Below are 18,379 nucleotides of genomic sequence, written 5' to 3'. Positions count from 1 at the left end.
GCTAGTAACATGAAAGTTCTTGTCTTCCTCAAGACACTATAAACCTCTTGAGGTATATACCTGTGTGTGTTCCTACGGAGGCAAGCATAATATAATGCACAGAGCAGGCACCTAGTAAATGTGTTTGGTGAGCACGTGAATTAACAAAAGAAGAAATAAAGTACTGGAAAACTTGGAGAAAATGTTGAGTACTATGTTTAAGTGGTTAACTTACAGTAAAATAAAAGGAGATATTTTAAGGTTTTATACTGAACCTCTCATAGGATTAACTTTTATCTCAAAAATACATGCAGCTCAATTCCATAAACACTTAAAACAAATAAATATAACCAAACTGGAACAACAGATAAACCACTGGCTGAAAGTTAAACTTACAATATCTAATATATTTGGGTTTTAGTAAGCATCTGTCTGAAATGATTCTTTTTTCAGTTTCGCTGGGAAGGGAAGGTAAAAAAGGAAAGAGAACTACTTTTTTTTGTTGTTAAAGTTCTTTTTTCCCTACTGGATAGTTCACATTTTAGCCCCCAGTTAGGATAATGACTTCTGCAGGTGGCAAAACATCAGTAGCTCTAAGTACTCACCACAGACATAGCCTATTCAAAACTACTATTATTTCAAAATTGTATGCAGCTCAATTTAATTCAAGAATGAAAATAATAGTCTCAAGATACAAAAAGCCAGCACAACAGAATTTGTATCATGCATTCACCATCTTGGCCTGCATTTTCTGACAATAAGAAAGTTATTTTGCAAACAAACATGAAAAATAAATATTAGAAATATTTTCAAAAATTACCAATTAAGTTTCAAGGTATAGAAGGTAAAGTTTCAATTGTTGAATGACTCCTTTATATGTTGAGATTTTCTACATTTGAAAAGGTCTTTAGGTATTCTTATGTCATCAAACTCCATGGTAATTTAAAGATTCTATTCATAATGTTAAGTGACAAGATGATTATAATATTTAAAAGAACTTGTAAATTATAAAAAGAAAAATGTATTTTATTAAATGTTAATTTACAAAAAGATATTTTTACCCTTATTCATCATATCTGAAAATTTTCAGTTATCCTGGTTTTCATGAATAAGAATTTACATTGAACATCTGTATCTAATGAAAAATATATTAGGTGTCAGCTTTCAATTCTGTATATTTTTATAGCTCCAAAAGGTGAGATTTTTTTTTTTTTTTTTTTTTTTGCTAAAACAGACATTGTTACATACTTTATAGTTGAAATGTACTGCCTCAAATGAAGGGAAAATGCAACACAGAGAAGTTTTTTGTTTTTTGTTTTGTTTTTTAAAAAAACCTTCATATGTAATGTATTTTCCATTCAAATATTAAGAATCATAAAATATACATCTTAAATACACTGTATAATTGTAAGAAATCAGTTACAATCCTTGTATAGCATAATATATTATCTCACTCATATTGCATTAATGGTACCAAAAGTATTAAAAAAACAGAATGTAAAGTTAGCTGAATGTAACCATGACAAACACATTGAAACAGGCAGTGAAGTACTAATTACAAATTCTTCAGTAAACATTATACAAAGCTAAATATCTTTGTTAGGACAAACCAGATATTCTTTAATCTAAATTGCATAGCTGGTTTGACATTAGGTTATAAATACTACAAGTAGTAGGATGTTAATACCATACAATGATTTCCTCCCCTGCCCCACTTTACCATGTTGTTGGTATGTTTAAAAGATACGGCAATGAACAAATAATTTAAATCTTCTTGGAGTACCAAGCCACACTGAGTTGTAAAGACTATTGACTTGAAAGTTAATCTGAAATAGTTTAGTCTAGAAGTAATATCTTTACTTCCTGAGTTCATAATTGTAGACTTTGATCTTTACGTCATCATTTCCGTCATGATTGACAGCTTGCCGGTAGATAATGATCAGGAAGTTTGGTTAAAAACTGTGGTTAGTCACTTCCTCTTAACATATTAGGGCTCAATGATATGAAATAACCATCTGCTTGAAATCTCTTGTCAGGTAACTAAAATCAACATGCATGCTTCTACACATCAGTGTTTCTCCAAGAAATATGTGCTTGCCATATTTCCTTAAAGATTAAGTATCAACCTATAGTATTTTAGAATGTAGCCACCTGGAAAAAATAATCTTTTTTATCTTCTACTTTACTGAAAAAGAATGTTTTCCTCCCAGTAAGTTAGTACTAAATTCAGATTCCTAAAGACATGATAACTTCTAATAATGATATTTAACATTTGACTTCTTAATATATGCTAGGCACTTTGCATGTATTCATTCATGCTTCTTATAAATTGTGATGTGGGTGCTACTATTATGTCAATTTTACAGTTGATAAAACTGAGGTACTTAGATTAAGTACCTTGCCTAAGGTCCCACAGTAAATCTGGCTCTTTAACCCATGATGTCTAGGTTTAGAGTCTATGCTCTTAGCCACTATCTATGGCTACTTAAATAAATATTTGCTGAATATACAAATGACTGTTTCCTATAACAATTCATCCTCCCTAATTTAGTTGTCTTTTTCTCTATAGAAACTCCATAGAAAGCCCTTCAGGAAAAAACAAAACAACAAAAAAACAAAACAAACAGCATAGAGCTGAAGATAGTGAAGACAGTTGACAGTGGTGCTAAAAAATGAGTGGCAATTCACCTTGTAAATTGGAGAATAGTTGAGAATGTCATTCAGGTATGTTCTGATGGGGCCTGATTCACTGCAGAAGAAAACAGGCATGTTTTATCTCCAAAGGTGATCCAGATAGTCAAACTCTACTTGAAACGCCACAGCACCTCTCAATCCCAGTATATTTCTCTAATTGGAGAACTCAAAGGAACTCATCTGCTATCTTAACTCAAATTATTCTGTGTTTCAAGACTGAAATTTGAAGGTTGTGAGATAGAAAATGATTCATTATGCCCAGAAACCCTAGATCAGCACCTGCTCCACAGTGATTCCAAGCATCTATCCTGCATTTATACCAAGACAAGACAAAGCCGGTTCTGTTGGAAAAATTGGGTAACAAAATTGGGTGGTAACTGCTCTGAAAGGTGTCAACTTGTGAACATGAACTTGATTCTTGAAACGTTTGAACTCGCATAAGATACCACCTTTCCTAAGGAATTCTTATTGGCTATATCAAGAATATGAAGACTGTAGGATGAGGATTCGGTGAAAGGGCTTTACGAAAAAAGAAAAGAAAGCTGCTCCAAACTTTTTAGACAGCAGTTGTATTTGACAGCAGCAACTCCATTAAATAGATGGCTTCACTTTGTAATGCTGAAAATAGGTTACTTTTAGAAATAACCGAAAAAATGAAGACATATTGATCACATTAAGCATATAACTGAATTTTCTTTTCTGTGCATGAAGTCAGAGAAGCAAAAGTCACCATAATATAAATTGTCATCATGCATTTCTAAATGTAAGTAAAATCAATTCAACATAACTTGATTTGTAATATATCTCGTGATTTACTCAAAGTCCCTGCGTATATATCCAAACACATATGCCTACATCTAAGAGTCTACAATCTTTAAGAACAAGGTTAATTACTGTGATACTTAACCATTGCAGTCTTTTCTCAAAGATATATTCCATGTGATTCATATAGTGTTATTAAACAAACACTAATTGAAAACAAAGGTAGACCATCATTTTCAAATGGTTAAAGAAACACAAGTGAAATAAACAATTTGAGATCATTTATGTTAGTATATACATTTCAAAGCTAAGCCACCAACTATCTTCAATAATCCATTAACAATCATGAAATTCATAGAATGTACCTGACCTACTTGAATGATGGGTGGTTGGTATAATCTGGGACTTTTAATTTCCTAACATGTTGTTTATTCAGTGACAATTAAGTTTTTCCACAAAATTGATTTGTATAATGATTTGATGTTCAAATATGTATGAAGGACTCAGATGACTAACAACAGGTAGTTCATGAACAAAAATAAGAAAACAGAGGCCTGAAATAAAGATGAAATGTCTACATTTAATGTATAGCAGGGGACAATGGCCAAAGAAATGTTTTATAGGGAGAATGAAGGGATCTCCAGGATTCTTTTGTTGTTTTTTTCTTGAATTTGGTCATAAAACTTGTCCATGATGCCAGCTATTGGAAAACATACTTGGACTACAAAACCTATTTTCAATATGATCAGTTGTTATTTCCAAGGATATGTGACTTGGCAGTAAATATCACATGATGATCTTTTTATGAATCAGACTGGTGTGCTGTCCATAAACAAATCCCAACTACCATAACTATTTATTCATCTTAACTAGTTAACTTACCACAAGATAGCTGACATTTTATATTCTAATACATAAATTTTAGTTAGTCTAAAATTTTGCTATTGCTACTTTAATTCTATTCCTAAGAATCTAAAGTGATTTGTATTAGTATCACTGATTAAGTATATAATATTTGAAACTTACAGTATTATACCTCCATAAATGGTATGAATGTGAATATTGCTCTATGACCCAATAAAATAACTCCCATCCCTATCAAATAATTTTTATCCACAAAAATATCTGAATCTGAATTGAGTGTTCTTTAAGAAATTACACCTTTCAATTTATATTTTATATAAAGGACCAGAAATATCTGAATTTATGATACATTAATACTCCTTTTGAAGGACATAAAAGGAAAAATGTTATACTGTGGTAAAGTATTACTAAAAACAAGTAGAAAGCCTTTCCACAAGTAAGGTCCACATCACAATGGGAAAATCTAATTAAAAGCTTAAATTTAGTATGTGAATTTCTACATCACCAAAAAAATTAGATACTTTGTATGAAGGAAGATAGCATCAACTTTGGAACTATTTTCAAGCTGTCTCTAACTTGCAAATAGATAAAAACCAAGACTTGAAAGACAGCTGCATAATATAAAATATTTGAAGTGATAAAATGGCTAGTAATAAATAATTTTAAATTTTAATTATTCCATTTCTAAGGTATGCGAATTCTAAATGTATCTATTATGTGTAGCAAAAATATTTTCTAACATAGCCATACATTTTTTTTCTCCCCTCCATATTATCACCATTCTAGTATGTAACATATTTAGTTATCCCCAAATGTTTTACCACTTTTAAATAATCTCAAGTTATCGGTCTACTTTTTAAGTCACCGTGAAACATTAACTGGAAGTCTATTATCTACTTTTATGATTTAAGTGAATGCAAGGTGGTGCTTTACTCCATCTTGAGATTCTTTTAAGATTCCTTTTTTGAGAAAATTTCATAAACCATCAGTTGCATTTCTGTTACCAACTACTAGTGCTAAAAAATAGTCTTATTCTTTAAAAAGACAGATTATTCACTTATATAAACTATTTTCTCCTTGTTTATGCATATTGATGATCTCAAACTGGGTCTCAAGAGATGGATTTCCTGGAAACTTAGACTTTTGGAACTGGAAAGGACATTAGAGATCATCCACTCCAACCCCTTCGTTTTATGGTTGAGGACACTGAGCCCAGAAAAGATAGCTGAGTGACTTTGGGCAAGTTTCCTACCGAGTGGCAGAGCCAGAATCAGAAGCCAGGTCTCCTGACGCCCTGTTAGGAGCCAGGTCTCCTGACTTTTAGTCCAAGGATCTTTCCATTACACACACACTGACTCTCTATTCTTTGAGGCTGTCTTGGGCTGCTAACACTGATCAAGCTGCTTTGTAAACGATCACATTCACTAAATAAAATGCCTTTGATGACAAGTCATGGGACCTTGGAACATACCTGTATAATCAGGCTCTACTCTAATTAATTACAATCTCCCCCTGTCTAGAACATATCAATGGCTCCTCACTGATTATACAATAAATTATAAAGTTCCTTAACAAGGTCTTCAAAGCAGTATATGAGCTAACCCCTACAGGTTTCATGAAATTCTCCTTTCTGAAGAGAACTGAAATTTTCATTCAGTTCTTCCACTGTATCAAACTCCTTCCTATCTCAGCACATGCCATTCCCTCTAACCAGGCTCTTCTCCCATGCTTTTTCCGGCTAGATACTAATCATTCCTCAGTTGTCAGTTTAAATATAAGGCCCCTTTAAGAGGAATTCCCCAAGCCCTCTAATCCTTTGCCCCACTCCCCCCTCCTCATTTTTACACTCTTATTGCAACCTATATATTTTAGTGTTTATAATGAATCCAATTAATGGATTATTTATTCAATTTCTTATTCAATATGTTTCTCTTTTCAATCTACTCCAAGCTTGATAAGGGCAGGAACTCTGTCTATCCTTAATCACCACTCTACCGTCCAGTATTTAGCAGACTGTGTCTGGAACACAATAATCTGAATAGCTCGTATTTACTACAGCTAGTGGATTACTGCGTGCCAGACCTTGTTCTAAGGGTGATGATTTCATTCAAATCTCCAACACTCCTACGAAGTTGGTACTATTTGTACTTATTTTACAGATGACAAAACTGAGGTACAGTGCATTTAGAGACTTGCCCAGTATCACAGAGCTAGTAAAAGGTGGAACTATGATTTGAGTTCTAGCATTCTGATTCCACAGTCCATTTTTCAAAATTGCTATATTATGCTGCTGCACACTGAAATATTTGTTGAATAATGAATGAACTTATCCACAAAACCAAATTAACAGTATCACTGAACCATATAAACGGGATAGCAATTAGAACAACAACATATACATACTGTTTGTAACATGCCAGGCATTTTCGAAGTAGTATAAGTAATATATGTAGTTTAATCATTTAGTCCCACAGTAACTCACAAAGTAGGCACTACTATTATTGCCGCTTTACAGATGAGGAAACTGAGGCACAGAGAGGTTAAGTAACTAGCCCAAGATCATACTGCTAGTAAGCGGCAACTGTGGGCTTCAAACACAGGTGGTCTATTTTGAGTCTGTTCTCTTCTATGTGATAGCCCATATCTGTAGACAGCTTAAAGTCAATAATAAGTTACTAATGTAACAATCATCACTGAACCCTGGACAGACAAAAAAAAAGAAAGGAAATCCATCTGCTTAGGTTAACTTGACTCCCTCTAAGTGAAGGAGATAAAAGACAAATACCATACGATCTCACATGTGGAATCTAAAGAACAGCATAAATGAGCAAACAAAACATATACAGATTCAATGATATAGAGAAAAAAACTGATGGTGGCTAGATGGGAGAGAGGTGGGGATGGGGGAGAAGGTGAAGGGATTAGAAAGTACAAATTGGTAGTCACAAGATTGCCATGGGGATATGAAATACAGTATGGGAAACATAATCAATAATGTCAAGATTTTGTAGGCTGCCAGATGGGCACTGGACTTATCAAGGGGATCACGTCATAGACTGTGTAGATGCCTGACCAATGTGCTATACACCTGAAGCTGAAGTAGAATAATATTGAATGTCAATTACAATTAAATTATATATATATATATACATGTGTATATATATATATATATATATATATATATATATATATATATATATATATGTTTATTTATACCGTGTTTCCCCAAAAATAAGACCTAGCTGGATCATCAGTTCTAAAGCATCTTTTGGAGCAAAAATTAATATGAGACATGGTCTTATATTATATAAGGCCCAGTCTTACAGTAAAATAAGACCAGGTCTTACATATTAATTTTTGCTCCAAAAGACGCATTAGAGCTGATGGTCTGGCTAGGTTTTATTTTTGGGGAAACACAGTATACATATATATGTATAGTCAGAGTACAGCATAAGGAATATAGTCAATGGTATTATAACAGCTATACATGATATCAGAGGGGTAGTAGATTGGGGGCATTATCATTCTGTGAAGGGTATAAATATCTATTACATTGCTTTGTACACCTGAAACTAATTTTAAAAAGATTTTTAAGAAAAGTTCCTCCTTTGCGTGGATGAATTACTAAAAGGGGGTAGCCTCTTCCTTCTTGCGGATACAGCTCCGTAGTGTGCTCAAGGGTCTTCCTCAAATGGCTTTTGCATTTCTACCCATGCCCTTTGGCTGGGCGCCATGAGGAAGGATACAAATTGCATCCTCATATGCAGTAGCCCTGGTTAGACTACATAGCATTGTCAATCATGTGCACACAGTGAGGAAAAAGAAAACAACTTAATCCTAAGATAAAGGGGGAAAAAATGCAAAAGCCATGGTGAGCAAAAGGAAAATCTTGCCAAAATCTTTCCAAACCTTGATGAAACCTTGCTAAAATTTCAGATGGACACTAAGCTCTTTAGTTTCATCATCTAGAAAGTGAGGATAAACACTTACCTTGAAAGATTCTATAAATAATAAAATAATGTTGGTGAATTCCCTTCTGTAAATGATAAAGTGCCACACAAATTGTATGTTTACTCAATACTCAAATCGTAAATCTTATATATCTATAATGGTCCTTACCTTGGGTCATAAATCAATTTTATTCTCTGTGAAAAACTATTAGTAAAAATAGTGTTGCTATATATTATGATCCTTTAAAGGCGCATGGTTGAAATTTTACCTGAGGAATATGCCAACATAATAGAAATAAAAAAGAGGCAAACTTAGCATGAGGTAGCATTTTTGCCGGAGACAATACTTTTGGAAGAGTACTTAAAAACAAAAGTGAAATGAAACGAACAAATTTAGTTCAAGGTTGGGTGACTCAAGTCAGCTCATTTGGACAAAGGATAGATGTTTTTGTTCTAGAGTCTAGGTATTCAGCAGTTTTAGGAGATGTGCTATAAAAGTAGGGCAAAGCAATCTAGTTTGAGAAGTCAGATTTCACAGACTGCGGCCTGTGTGCAATGTCAAAAGAAAAGGTCAGATTGGTCAGTTGTATAAAAGAAAAGTAAAAAATAAATCAGATCAGCATATGGACAAAATAAGCAATCTAACCACATGTTTCCACATTTCAAAGCATGATATTAGAATTACTAAGCACAGCTAATGTGAGAGACATTGGGAAATTCATTTCAGTTTTCCACATGCTTCAGGTTTCCCAGATGTAAAATCCAAATAATGAAATCTTTCTTTCCAAAGTGGTGTCACATGCTTAGGTGAAGGACACTACATGAGGAAAACAAAACAAAACAAAACAAAACAAAACCTGTTATCTTTGCTCACAAAATGAGATCTTATAACCTTACCTAATAGATTGGTTAACCACAAGGCCAGATCTTCTTTCATCGGTAGCAAATTAGCTTCATGTCTGCTGGCCAGCCATTGGCTATACTGATGCATATCAGAGAGGCCAGGTCCACTGCGTACCTTCGGGCTCAGAGCAGTGCACATTATTTATCCACTTGTAATACCTGTTTTGAAAACAAAACAGTAGTTGCTTTTTATACAGACTTCTCTTTTTAAAATTTTAGTGCCAATGACATAGTAAGACACTAGATCCATGGAAATTTTGATGACAGATCAGGTTATTAATGATTAAACCCCATGAAACATTATTTGCTCTACCTTTACTGTTCTTATCATTTTGACCAGCCCCACTCAGTAGAAAATAGCAGCAGTCAAAGGTCAAATAGAAAAAAATCAAACAGCAAGCTCTAAGCTTGTGTAAAAACATCATGTTTGGGAAAAGTCGGTTTCTAGGTAAGAAATTCCACTTACTCAAAAGCAATACAAACTAGTTGATTAAAAATTTAGTATTCAAATTGTAAAATCCCATTGTTTGGGTTAATTTTTGAAACCATAAATGTCTACAGAACTTTAGGACTGAGTGCTAGCAACGATAGCATTTGCACAATTTATTGTAAACATATGGTCATTACTCTTAAAACTCTTCCCTATAAGATTAATCACAGCTCTTGGTTCTTTGCAGATGGCTAAGCAATTACAAATTCACAATTTAGAGAACTGGGTGGGAGATAAGAGGTGTGTTCAAAGAGTCCCTACTACACTTTCCTTATTTTACAGTTAATGAAAACAAAAACCACAGAGGATCAGTGACTTAACCAAGAACATACAGCGAGATCACGGTAGAGTCAGGCTTGAACCTGGGTCTTTGTACTCTAAGACCATTATTCCTTCCAGAAGACACATTTTACAGAATAGATTCATCAAGAACCCAGATCATAACCCAAGGATAACACCATAATTCTAGCAAATACTGCCATAGGTTTTTTGTTTGTTTGTTTTTTGTCTTATTTTATATCTTCTCACTTTATTATGTGTTTTGTGTACTAGGTTGTGTGCAATCATCTTTAGAGCAGAAATAATTCAATATCTTATATTGACAAAATAAAAGATTTTATTAACCTGATCACCTTATGAGTAGCACAGTCCCCTATGTGGGTTGTAGAAAAGTTGCTTGTTTGAATAAGTACTTGGCTTTCAATGTAGCATTTTTATATGTGTTATTTATAGGACCTAAGACTACAGAGGTAATAACATTAAAGCAGCTAAAGTAATAAATTCATAAGTTTAACAATGTGTAGGACTCTGTATACAAATAGTGCATATGAAATCACTAAATGCATTATAACTGAACAAAAGTCTTGCAACTGGCAAGAAATAAGGTTTATATAATAAACGGGATTTTCAGCTCTATTTCAGTATTTAAGATATTTTGAAGTTACCAACATAAGTGTCAGTTTTGTTCTTTGCAACTTTACATAGTATTTCTTTCTAGTTAATCTCAAACTCTAATTATCCTAGCATAGGTTATTTTTTGTCTTTTAAAAACTGCTTTTGAAAATATCATAAAATATCGGTTTTAAGAAAACTGTAAAATGGGACCATCTCCCATTTTGCTGTAGTATTAGAAAAGCGGTTAAAGAGTGAGTAAACACCTAAAAGGTAGCATAAATATATAATTTAAAAGCAGAGACAATTTCGTTTCCAAACAATTATGCTTTAGAGTAAATTTTTTTGCAAAAAATAATTACCATAAACTTTCTTGGAAAACATTTTTTTTATAAATCTCTATATATCTAATTATCCATAGTGAACCATTGCAAACATGAAACATCTTTCATATAGCTTGTCATATGTTACTCAATTACCATTACAGGAACCAGAACATTACCGTTGCCTATTCTTTTACAGTTAATCATCACATTATTCATACAAAGTCCTAAAATGTTCTCCAAATCCTGTGATGAAATATCAGAAATCTAAAATATTTTTACCCCAGTTTTTTAAAAATAGGTCCAATCCAAAGAAAACAAAACATCTCCCTGTTAGCTGGTTAGGGTTCCTATAGGCTAGCTAGCCTCAGAAACAAACATTTAAGTACTAATTACATTTAAACACATGATTCATACATTTAAATAACTAATTGAAATCTTAAAAGGGTTACCTCTAAAAATGCCTTTCTTCTCAAGACACAATCTCTCCCACTACTTTCCTGAAAGTGAGATGTGGTAGGTCAGTAACTTTACCTACATCCTATTATGTGCTCTGCAACTTCCATTTAGCATCAGAGTCCTATTCTGCTCTGTAAAAGCAAGAAGACACCTTAGATTCTTAAGCTCATTGTCTAGCAAAGAATTCATCAAGGGATAGTTTACAGTAAGCCGAATGGCATGTAACAGTTTCAATGAGCCAGAGGGACACAATCCTTCCCCTCAATACTTCTAAACAGTGAAGTTTTTATTTTCCTTGACAGTGGCACATTTATTTCTCATGTAGTCTGTCCTGTATTTTGCCAGAAATGTAATTCAAACTATCTTCTAATATTTATAGATGATCATTAAATAAAAACAGTAAGAGTAATGAAGTGATTTTTGTTGTGCTGCTTGTCTATAATCAAAATTATCTACAAACGGGGAAAAACATAGTTACATTTTCTCAGGAGGCAAAAGTGGGAGAAAGAAGGTTTAGTGGGTAATTAGCATGCAATATAAATTAAACATATGCCAGATATGTTGACACTTAAAGTTGCTGTCACGCATGGGGACTCCTCTGTTTAAGTCCCTTCTGAAAAGAAATTAGAATTTCAATCCAAATTCTCCTGATCCTGTCTTCATATTTTAAATCACCATCTGTGGTCTAGCTGAAAGTCACTACATGGAGGTCTTGGATTTAAATATGGCAGAGACATGAATAAGAAACATGGAAATGAACCCAGCTAGCAGTATTAAAATTGGGAGTGTGGAACAATCATTCCATGGTGAAGTAGTTTCCCACTGAAATAATTAAACTGAGGTGAACAAAGGTCAAATAAATTTATATTACTGAGATAAAAGGATCACTACAGGATTGTAACATTTTTATAATTTTCAACAAATGTTTAATCAATGTGGATGAGCTGAATTAAATCACAATGAATAAACTAGATCAAAAGAATCATTTCTGACCTTTTGAATTTATTCAAATGTTTTCAAAAACCACAAGAGATGCTGCGGGAGAGGTAGCTTTTAAAGATGGAAATGATATGACTAAGGATCCACTAGACTTGAAAAAAACGTTCAAGTTTGGGAGAAAGAAACACTTTTTTTTGTATAATGTACCTAAACACTAAAAAACGTTAAAATTCATATCATCTAAATAGTTCAAAAGCTTGATAAGTAACTTTGGCAAATACTAAACAAAGCCAATCACTTTGGAAAAAGGAGTAAGGACTTAATTGCTTCTAGGAGTCCTCTAAACCATGGACTCTCCAAGCTTTATGGGTCTACCTAAAAGTGGATAACTCAACCCTCAGGATTTGGAATTCAGAAAAATAAAACTTAAAGTGAAAAACATGCAGAAACTTAATACAGAATTCTTCAAAGAATGTGTGGATTTTTTTTCTTTCTTTCCATAGAAGTGATTCTGGAATAACCATTATGAATATGATGAGACATGAACTAGCCCAGGGGAAGAAGAAAAAATTAATGACTCCGTAAGTAAAATATCACATGCTTAAAGATTCTGTTTAGTCTGTTGCTCTAGAATCCCAGTTGAAGTCCTCATAGTTTTGACTCTGAAGATAAAGTATTGTTTCACACCACTGGAGGTGTGCTTTGATTATGACCATGATGGTTTCTGGTCTATCTCTAGACTTTGCTGACATGTTATAAAAAAAAAAAAAAAAAATGCATTGCAATATTACATAGAAAATAAATTGGAAAGAAAGAAAAATAAGGATAAAGCAATAAATATTATTTCACTATTGTCTGCTATGAGATTCCACGAAGAAACCTGATTAATAGATAGAATATTAGAACTGGAATCAGAAGTCCAGGGGTCAAATACTAGCTCTACTACCTATCTGCTTAATAGCTGTTCTATTCTAGTTCTATGACTTTTTCTCTTTGTACCTGAGTTCTTCAGTATGTACAGTGGAGACTAACACCTCAAATATAATCTTGAAGATTAAGTATTTGTGTCAGTGTTTGGTATATAGTTTATATTTAATAAACACCAGCTAAATCTAAATTATCACCATAGGAAATGTGCCAAACTAGCACCTCCACTGACTTATTTTAAAAAGAAAAGCAATTCTGCAACAAAATAGGAATATTTTGTAGAATCACTAAGAAAAGACAAAGGATAAGGAATAGAAATGAAATCAAAATATTGATGAAATAAAACCACAAATGTTGGAAAATCTGCAGATTCTGGATATTGAGAGGGGTGAAACCCTCAATATGATGAATGAAATTTTGATCTCTAAAATGAGTTTACATGTGTTTTTAAAAACAAAATCTGGTAACAAACTATACTTCACTTGTGACACCAGTGAAAGATCATAAGCTATTAAAGTAGGGGAATGCTACACCTCTCAAAATAAATGTGAGGGGATGTCACCACACCTCTTCCCCCTCACCACACACACAGACTCCTTGACTGTGGCCGTTTAAAACAAAGAATGCTAATAAACCCACAGTGAAGTGTCCCCATCTGTTCTAAAAACCACGTCTGTTCTTACCTGCAGCATTGATCTCACCTCTGTCTACTAGTTTTGTGTGTTATGGGTGTGACACAATGAAGAAACAAAGTTAATAGACCAGTAACACTTTAAAAATTTAAAACAAACAAATAAGCAAAAAATACCCCCAGCCAAATGCCCTTCCAAAATCTGGAAGGATATATAGATGATGTATTACAGAATCGTACACTAAACACCTATGTAATTTTACTAACCATTATTACCCCAATAAATTTAATTAAAAATTTTTTTAAATTCTGGAAGGAAAAAAATGCTATCTTTCAAGCTAGACTCGAAGAATTAACAACCAAGGATGGCTCTTTCACTGTTCTAAGTTCTTTACTCCTATGATTCATTTTGGCTAAGCAATAATATATCTACAATACTACTTAGAGTCCACCAATAATATCTCTATAAGGCTACATATTCTCAACCACTGTCATGAATTCAAAATCTTAACCTAAGGGTCTAATCAGAAAATTGAAGTTCAAAATCACAACGGTAATTCTACATCTTGGTAAGTCCACTTCTGACTAAGATGAGTTACTTGTCCACATAAAAAAGCACTAAGCACAAAAGAAAAGGAACACTCATTACTAGTTTTCCTAATTATGTGATAAAACCCTTAAACTCAAATGGACATTAGAAAATTTACCTAGTCAAAGTCCTGGTTCTTAATAAATGATTGGAGGCCTAAAATGTTTTGCCCAAAGCTACAGAGTCATTACAAGTGTGCTGCTCAGCTTTCCTGGTGCCCAATCTCAGGTAATACTAACTCTCCCAAGAATCTTTCTTATCCAAAAGCCATTATGACTTGTCTTGAACCAAATAATGATAAAGTTTCAATAATAATTCCTTTTTAAATCATGACCAAAAAATTAAGACTGAGTGAGAATTGATCTGCTATATTTTCACATTAGCTACTTTTTTCTTTCTTTCTTTTTTAAATTCCACCAGGCCATTCTTCCAAACAATTTAGTACAGGTTTTTGCACCCCTACCAGATCAACTTGAAACATAATTTTAATAGAAAACCACCTGAAATTCATAAACAATTAGAATACTTAAGGACTCACATCACAATTTCATCTAAGTTGATTAAGTAAACCTTACTTCAAGAGATTTTGGTTTTTTGTGTGTTTTTCGTAATACAAAGATTTCTGTTTTACTTAACTAAAATGTAGTTGAGAGTTATCAGAGCTCTACTCTCAATAGATACCTCTGTCTCATGTAAGGGGAGGGCATTAGCAAAAACTTGAATAAAACCTAAAAACATTTAGGATGAAAAAATTACACAAGCAACTTACTCATTTTGACATGAGATGTTTGACAAGAGGTAGAATACATCACTCCAGCTATTTTCTCTAGTCAGAAGACATTGACTGGGAAGCCTTGAGAATTGCTCAGGAGAAATGAAACACTAGGATCCTGTTTGTATGTCCATATCAAAAACCACAAAGATACCAACATAGCCTTAATATCAGCTGCAATTCTAACAAACTCTCTCTGCAAACAAATTGTTAGGGCCTCCTCATCTGGTTCCAACCAAAGGTTCCAAAAAGACTATAATGCAGATTTGCAGCAAAACTCTAAAATCATGCATAATATACTTAGGATTAATATAAGACCTGACATTTCACTGTCCCTGAAAGTTTTCACAAAGATTTCTAACCAAGACACTAGGAAACTCCGTGGCAATTACATGACCTTTTGCACCAGGTGAGATAAATTTTGCCATGTAAATTTATTTCCAAATAAATCATAGTCCACATCACCCAAGTATGGTGTTTAGCCATAAAGACGCTCAACGTTTAGTAGCATACAGCTGAAATCCAAGCTACCTTTTTGTTTCAGAGCCCACTCAGGGAGCCATGTGTAATGACTGCAACCTGTATTGCAAAGGCTACTTGTCCCATGCCTGAGACATCTGTCCCTTACCTTCTCTTAGGCAGTCAGAACCAGAACGCCCATGTTGGAGAGGACCACCACAGCCACCACCTCCTCCTCCACAGTTACGGGGGAGCATTCCTCGAGAAGGAACTCATTGATCGATTTCAAAGACAGGCGGGGCACACTAGATCCCAGCTGTAGTTAATCAGTGTCCACGCTGCTAAGGGGTTGGGGGAAAGAAGCAATGAGCACAAGGGCTTTTTCTCCGCCTTGCCTCTGTGAATCTCAGGGGATAGGTGGGGAGGAAAGGTGGACTTCCTCTGCCTGGCTGGCACATCCGACCTGTCTAAGCCTTTATTTTCACACTAGGAGGCCAAATGGGTGTTCCTGTGCAAACGTGGATCTTATTTCCTCTGCATAAGATCTTCCACACACAATTGATCTAGCTTTGTTGGAGGGGGTTCTTGGGGAGAGGGCAGAATTTATACGAGGGGCATAAAAGTTTTGCAATTCTTGACTGTAAGAAGATGAAGATGAGGGTGGTGGTGTGAGCAGGAAAATGAAGAAGGTGGGGAGGGTAAAAGTTTTGATTTCCAAAACGGTTAACTGGAGGAAAGTACTGAATAACCACCCACCCCACCCCCAACTGTATTGGGAGTGTTGAAAATAGAATGTTAACCCCTGCTTTTGTTCCCTCTCCATCCAGGACAATATAAACTTCGGATGGCTGGCCTAGGTTAATGGCAATTTACCTTACTGGGATGACAAAAGTTAATTTTGCCAGAATAATTAATGCCTCCAAAACAGAGTTGGCTCCTCTGCTCCTCCAACAATTTCAGATTCCAAAACCCTGCTCTTTGGACTAAAAGAATAACGCTGTGCAAAACCTTCCCAGAGGGGGTTGGTTCACAGGCTAGCGTTTGTTTTTTTTTCCTTTAAAAAAGCTCAACTCAGTCAAACTCATCAATCGAAAACAGAGTGTCAACCTAAATCACGTATGTCACTCATTTTCCTCCCACCCTGACCCCCCCCCTCAGAACTCAAGTAAACCATTCAGAATCAATCCATTAAGACCATTCCCGTTTCACTCCTCTCCTCCCAATAACAGGCAACGCTAAGCATGTTTTGTACCGACCCTTGTGCATGAACGCGTAAGTGTGCATTTATAATCGATGTGCTAATTAGAAATCCTCACTTCTGTCCCTGGTTGGCTGAGCCGCCCCAGCGGGCTTTTCGCGCGGCGGTCACTTGGGCTGTTGCACAATAGGGATGAGGAACGCATGGTTGTTTCCAAGGTATAAGCGCGTCACCCACTGCAGTGACCACCCACCCACTCATCGCCAGAGCCGGTCCAGCTGTCCACAGCTCTTCACCCTTCCCAGCCAAGTCCCCGGGGTTATTTTTGAAGACCTCCCCCGGTCCCGCCGCCACGCGTGAAACCTTAAGCGCGGGCTCCCGCAAGCCCACGCTGCAGAGCGCGTGCTGCGGCAGCGTTGGCGGGGAGCTGCGTCAGCCCGCCTTGCTCACCCCCGCGTCCGGAGCTGGCTGCTGGCGGCTCTCAGAGGCGCCGGGGCTCCGGGCTCTGCTCCTGCAGTGTCTCGGGGCCGGCCCCCTCCCGGCGCAGGTCCTGCAGCAGCCACTCTCCGCACCCCACCAGCCTGGCGGCAGAGGCAGCAGCTACAGCCGCACTGCCCCTCTTCATACTTCTCTGATGGCTCCTCTTGGTGCTGTTTGGGAAAACGATTTTTCCCCCCTGCCAGAAACAGATTTCCTACATTTCATCAGTCCACATAGACCGAGCGGAAGTAAAATGCTTACTTTTTCTGGTGGACGGCAAACACAATTGACACTGATTTACCCTTCAAACGGGGAGAGATTGTATTACAAGCCCTTGGCAGCAATTCCGAGGTTGGGGCCAAGCTCCAGCCCCCTCCTTGTCCCCCAAACACTAACCTAAGAGGGACGGGGGTGGGGAAGGATCATATTTAGCTCCAGAGTTTTAACAGAGTCAATGGCTTTAGCACAAGATTAAAATAGGGTGTTGGAAAAGTTTTGCTTTCCTGGCCAGTGATTTTGCAGACTCAGAAGCATGAGCTTTCCAGTAACTTCGGCCATTCTTCGTTCCAAATTGAACAATTTGATTTCTTACACTTCTCTTTAAATACCAGATTTTAAAAGAGGCTGCCCTCATGGCTGTGTTTGCTTTACAAAAGGAAATAGAATTCCACTCTTCCTTCTCTCAGTCTCAGCTCAGCATTATGTTGAATGTCACAGACAATTTTCTCCAACTGTTGTTTATTAGTACATGTATTCTGAGATGAAAAGTCTTGCCACGAAGTGGACAGATGTTCAAGAGTTTACTTCACCTCTCATGTACATGTGACCTCTTGCTGAGTGTCCTAATCTCCTCAGGTTACCACTTCTCATGGTGTGTAGATGAAAAGTATCACCATTTCTTGTTTTGTTTTCATGTTCATCAGTTTCATGTGCGTGTCCATCCAATGTATCTGATGGCAGTGGAACAGGTTTCTGATCCTCTTTTAGATGCCATTTTTAAAAAAGTAACTGAACTTCCACCTCACATCCTCACCCACTCGCCCCCCAAAATAGAAACTACCTGTAGATC

The 18,379-nt window shown here is 35.6% G+C and overlaps 1 protein-coding gene across 9 annotated transcripts in view; it reads right to left on the bottom strand.

The window, feature by feature from the left end:
* GAS2 (growth arrest specific 2) overlaps nucleotides 1-17,577 on the bottom strand; it is a 133,266-nt gene extending 115,689 nt beyond the window's left edge. For 4 of the 9 annotated variants that reach the window (XM_019742608.2, XM_019742612.2, XM_074336143.1 and 1 more), the window contains exons 1-2: nucleotides 15,802-15,973; nucleotides 9,147-9,311 (exon numbers count right to left, since the gene is read on the bottom strand). In XM_019742608.2, the coding sequence (XP_019598167.1) occupies nucleotides 9,147-9,291 (145 nt within the window). In that variant the 5' untranslated portion in view covers nucleotides 9,292-9,311; nucleotides 15,802-15,973. Of the gene's footprint in view, nucleotides 1-9,146; nucleotides 9,312-11,308; nucleotides 11,439-15,170; nucleotides 15,518-15,801; nucleotides 15,974-17,280 lie in introns of those variants that run through there. The other 5 variants (XM_019742609.2, XM_019742614.2, XM_074336142.1 and 2 more) reach the window with 5 other exon arrangements.
* Nucleotides 17,578-18,379: the final 802 nt, after the last annotated feature.

This window comes from Rhinolophus sinicus, linkage group LG06, assembly GCF_036562045.2.
Source record: "Rhinolophus sinicus isolate RSC01 linkage group LG06, ASM3656204v1, whole genome shotgun sequence".
NCBI classification, from domain to species: domain Eukaryota; kingdom Metazoa; phylum Chordata; class Mammalia; order Chiroptera; family Rhinolophidae; genus Rhinolophus; species Rhinolophus sinicus.
Note: the sequence above shows the minus strand (reverse complement) of the source record. Positions and strands in the feature narration are given on the sequence as shown.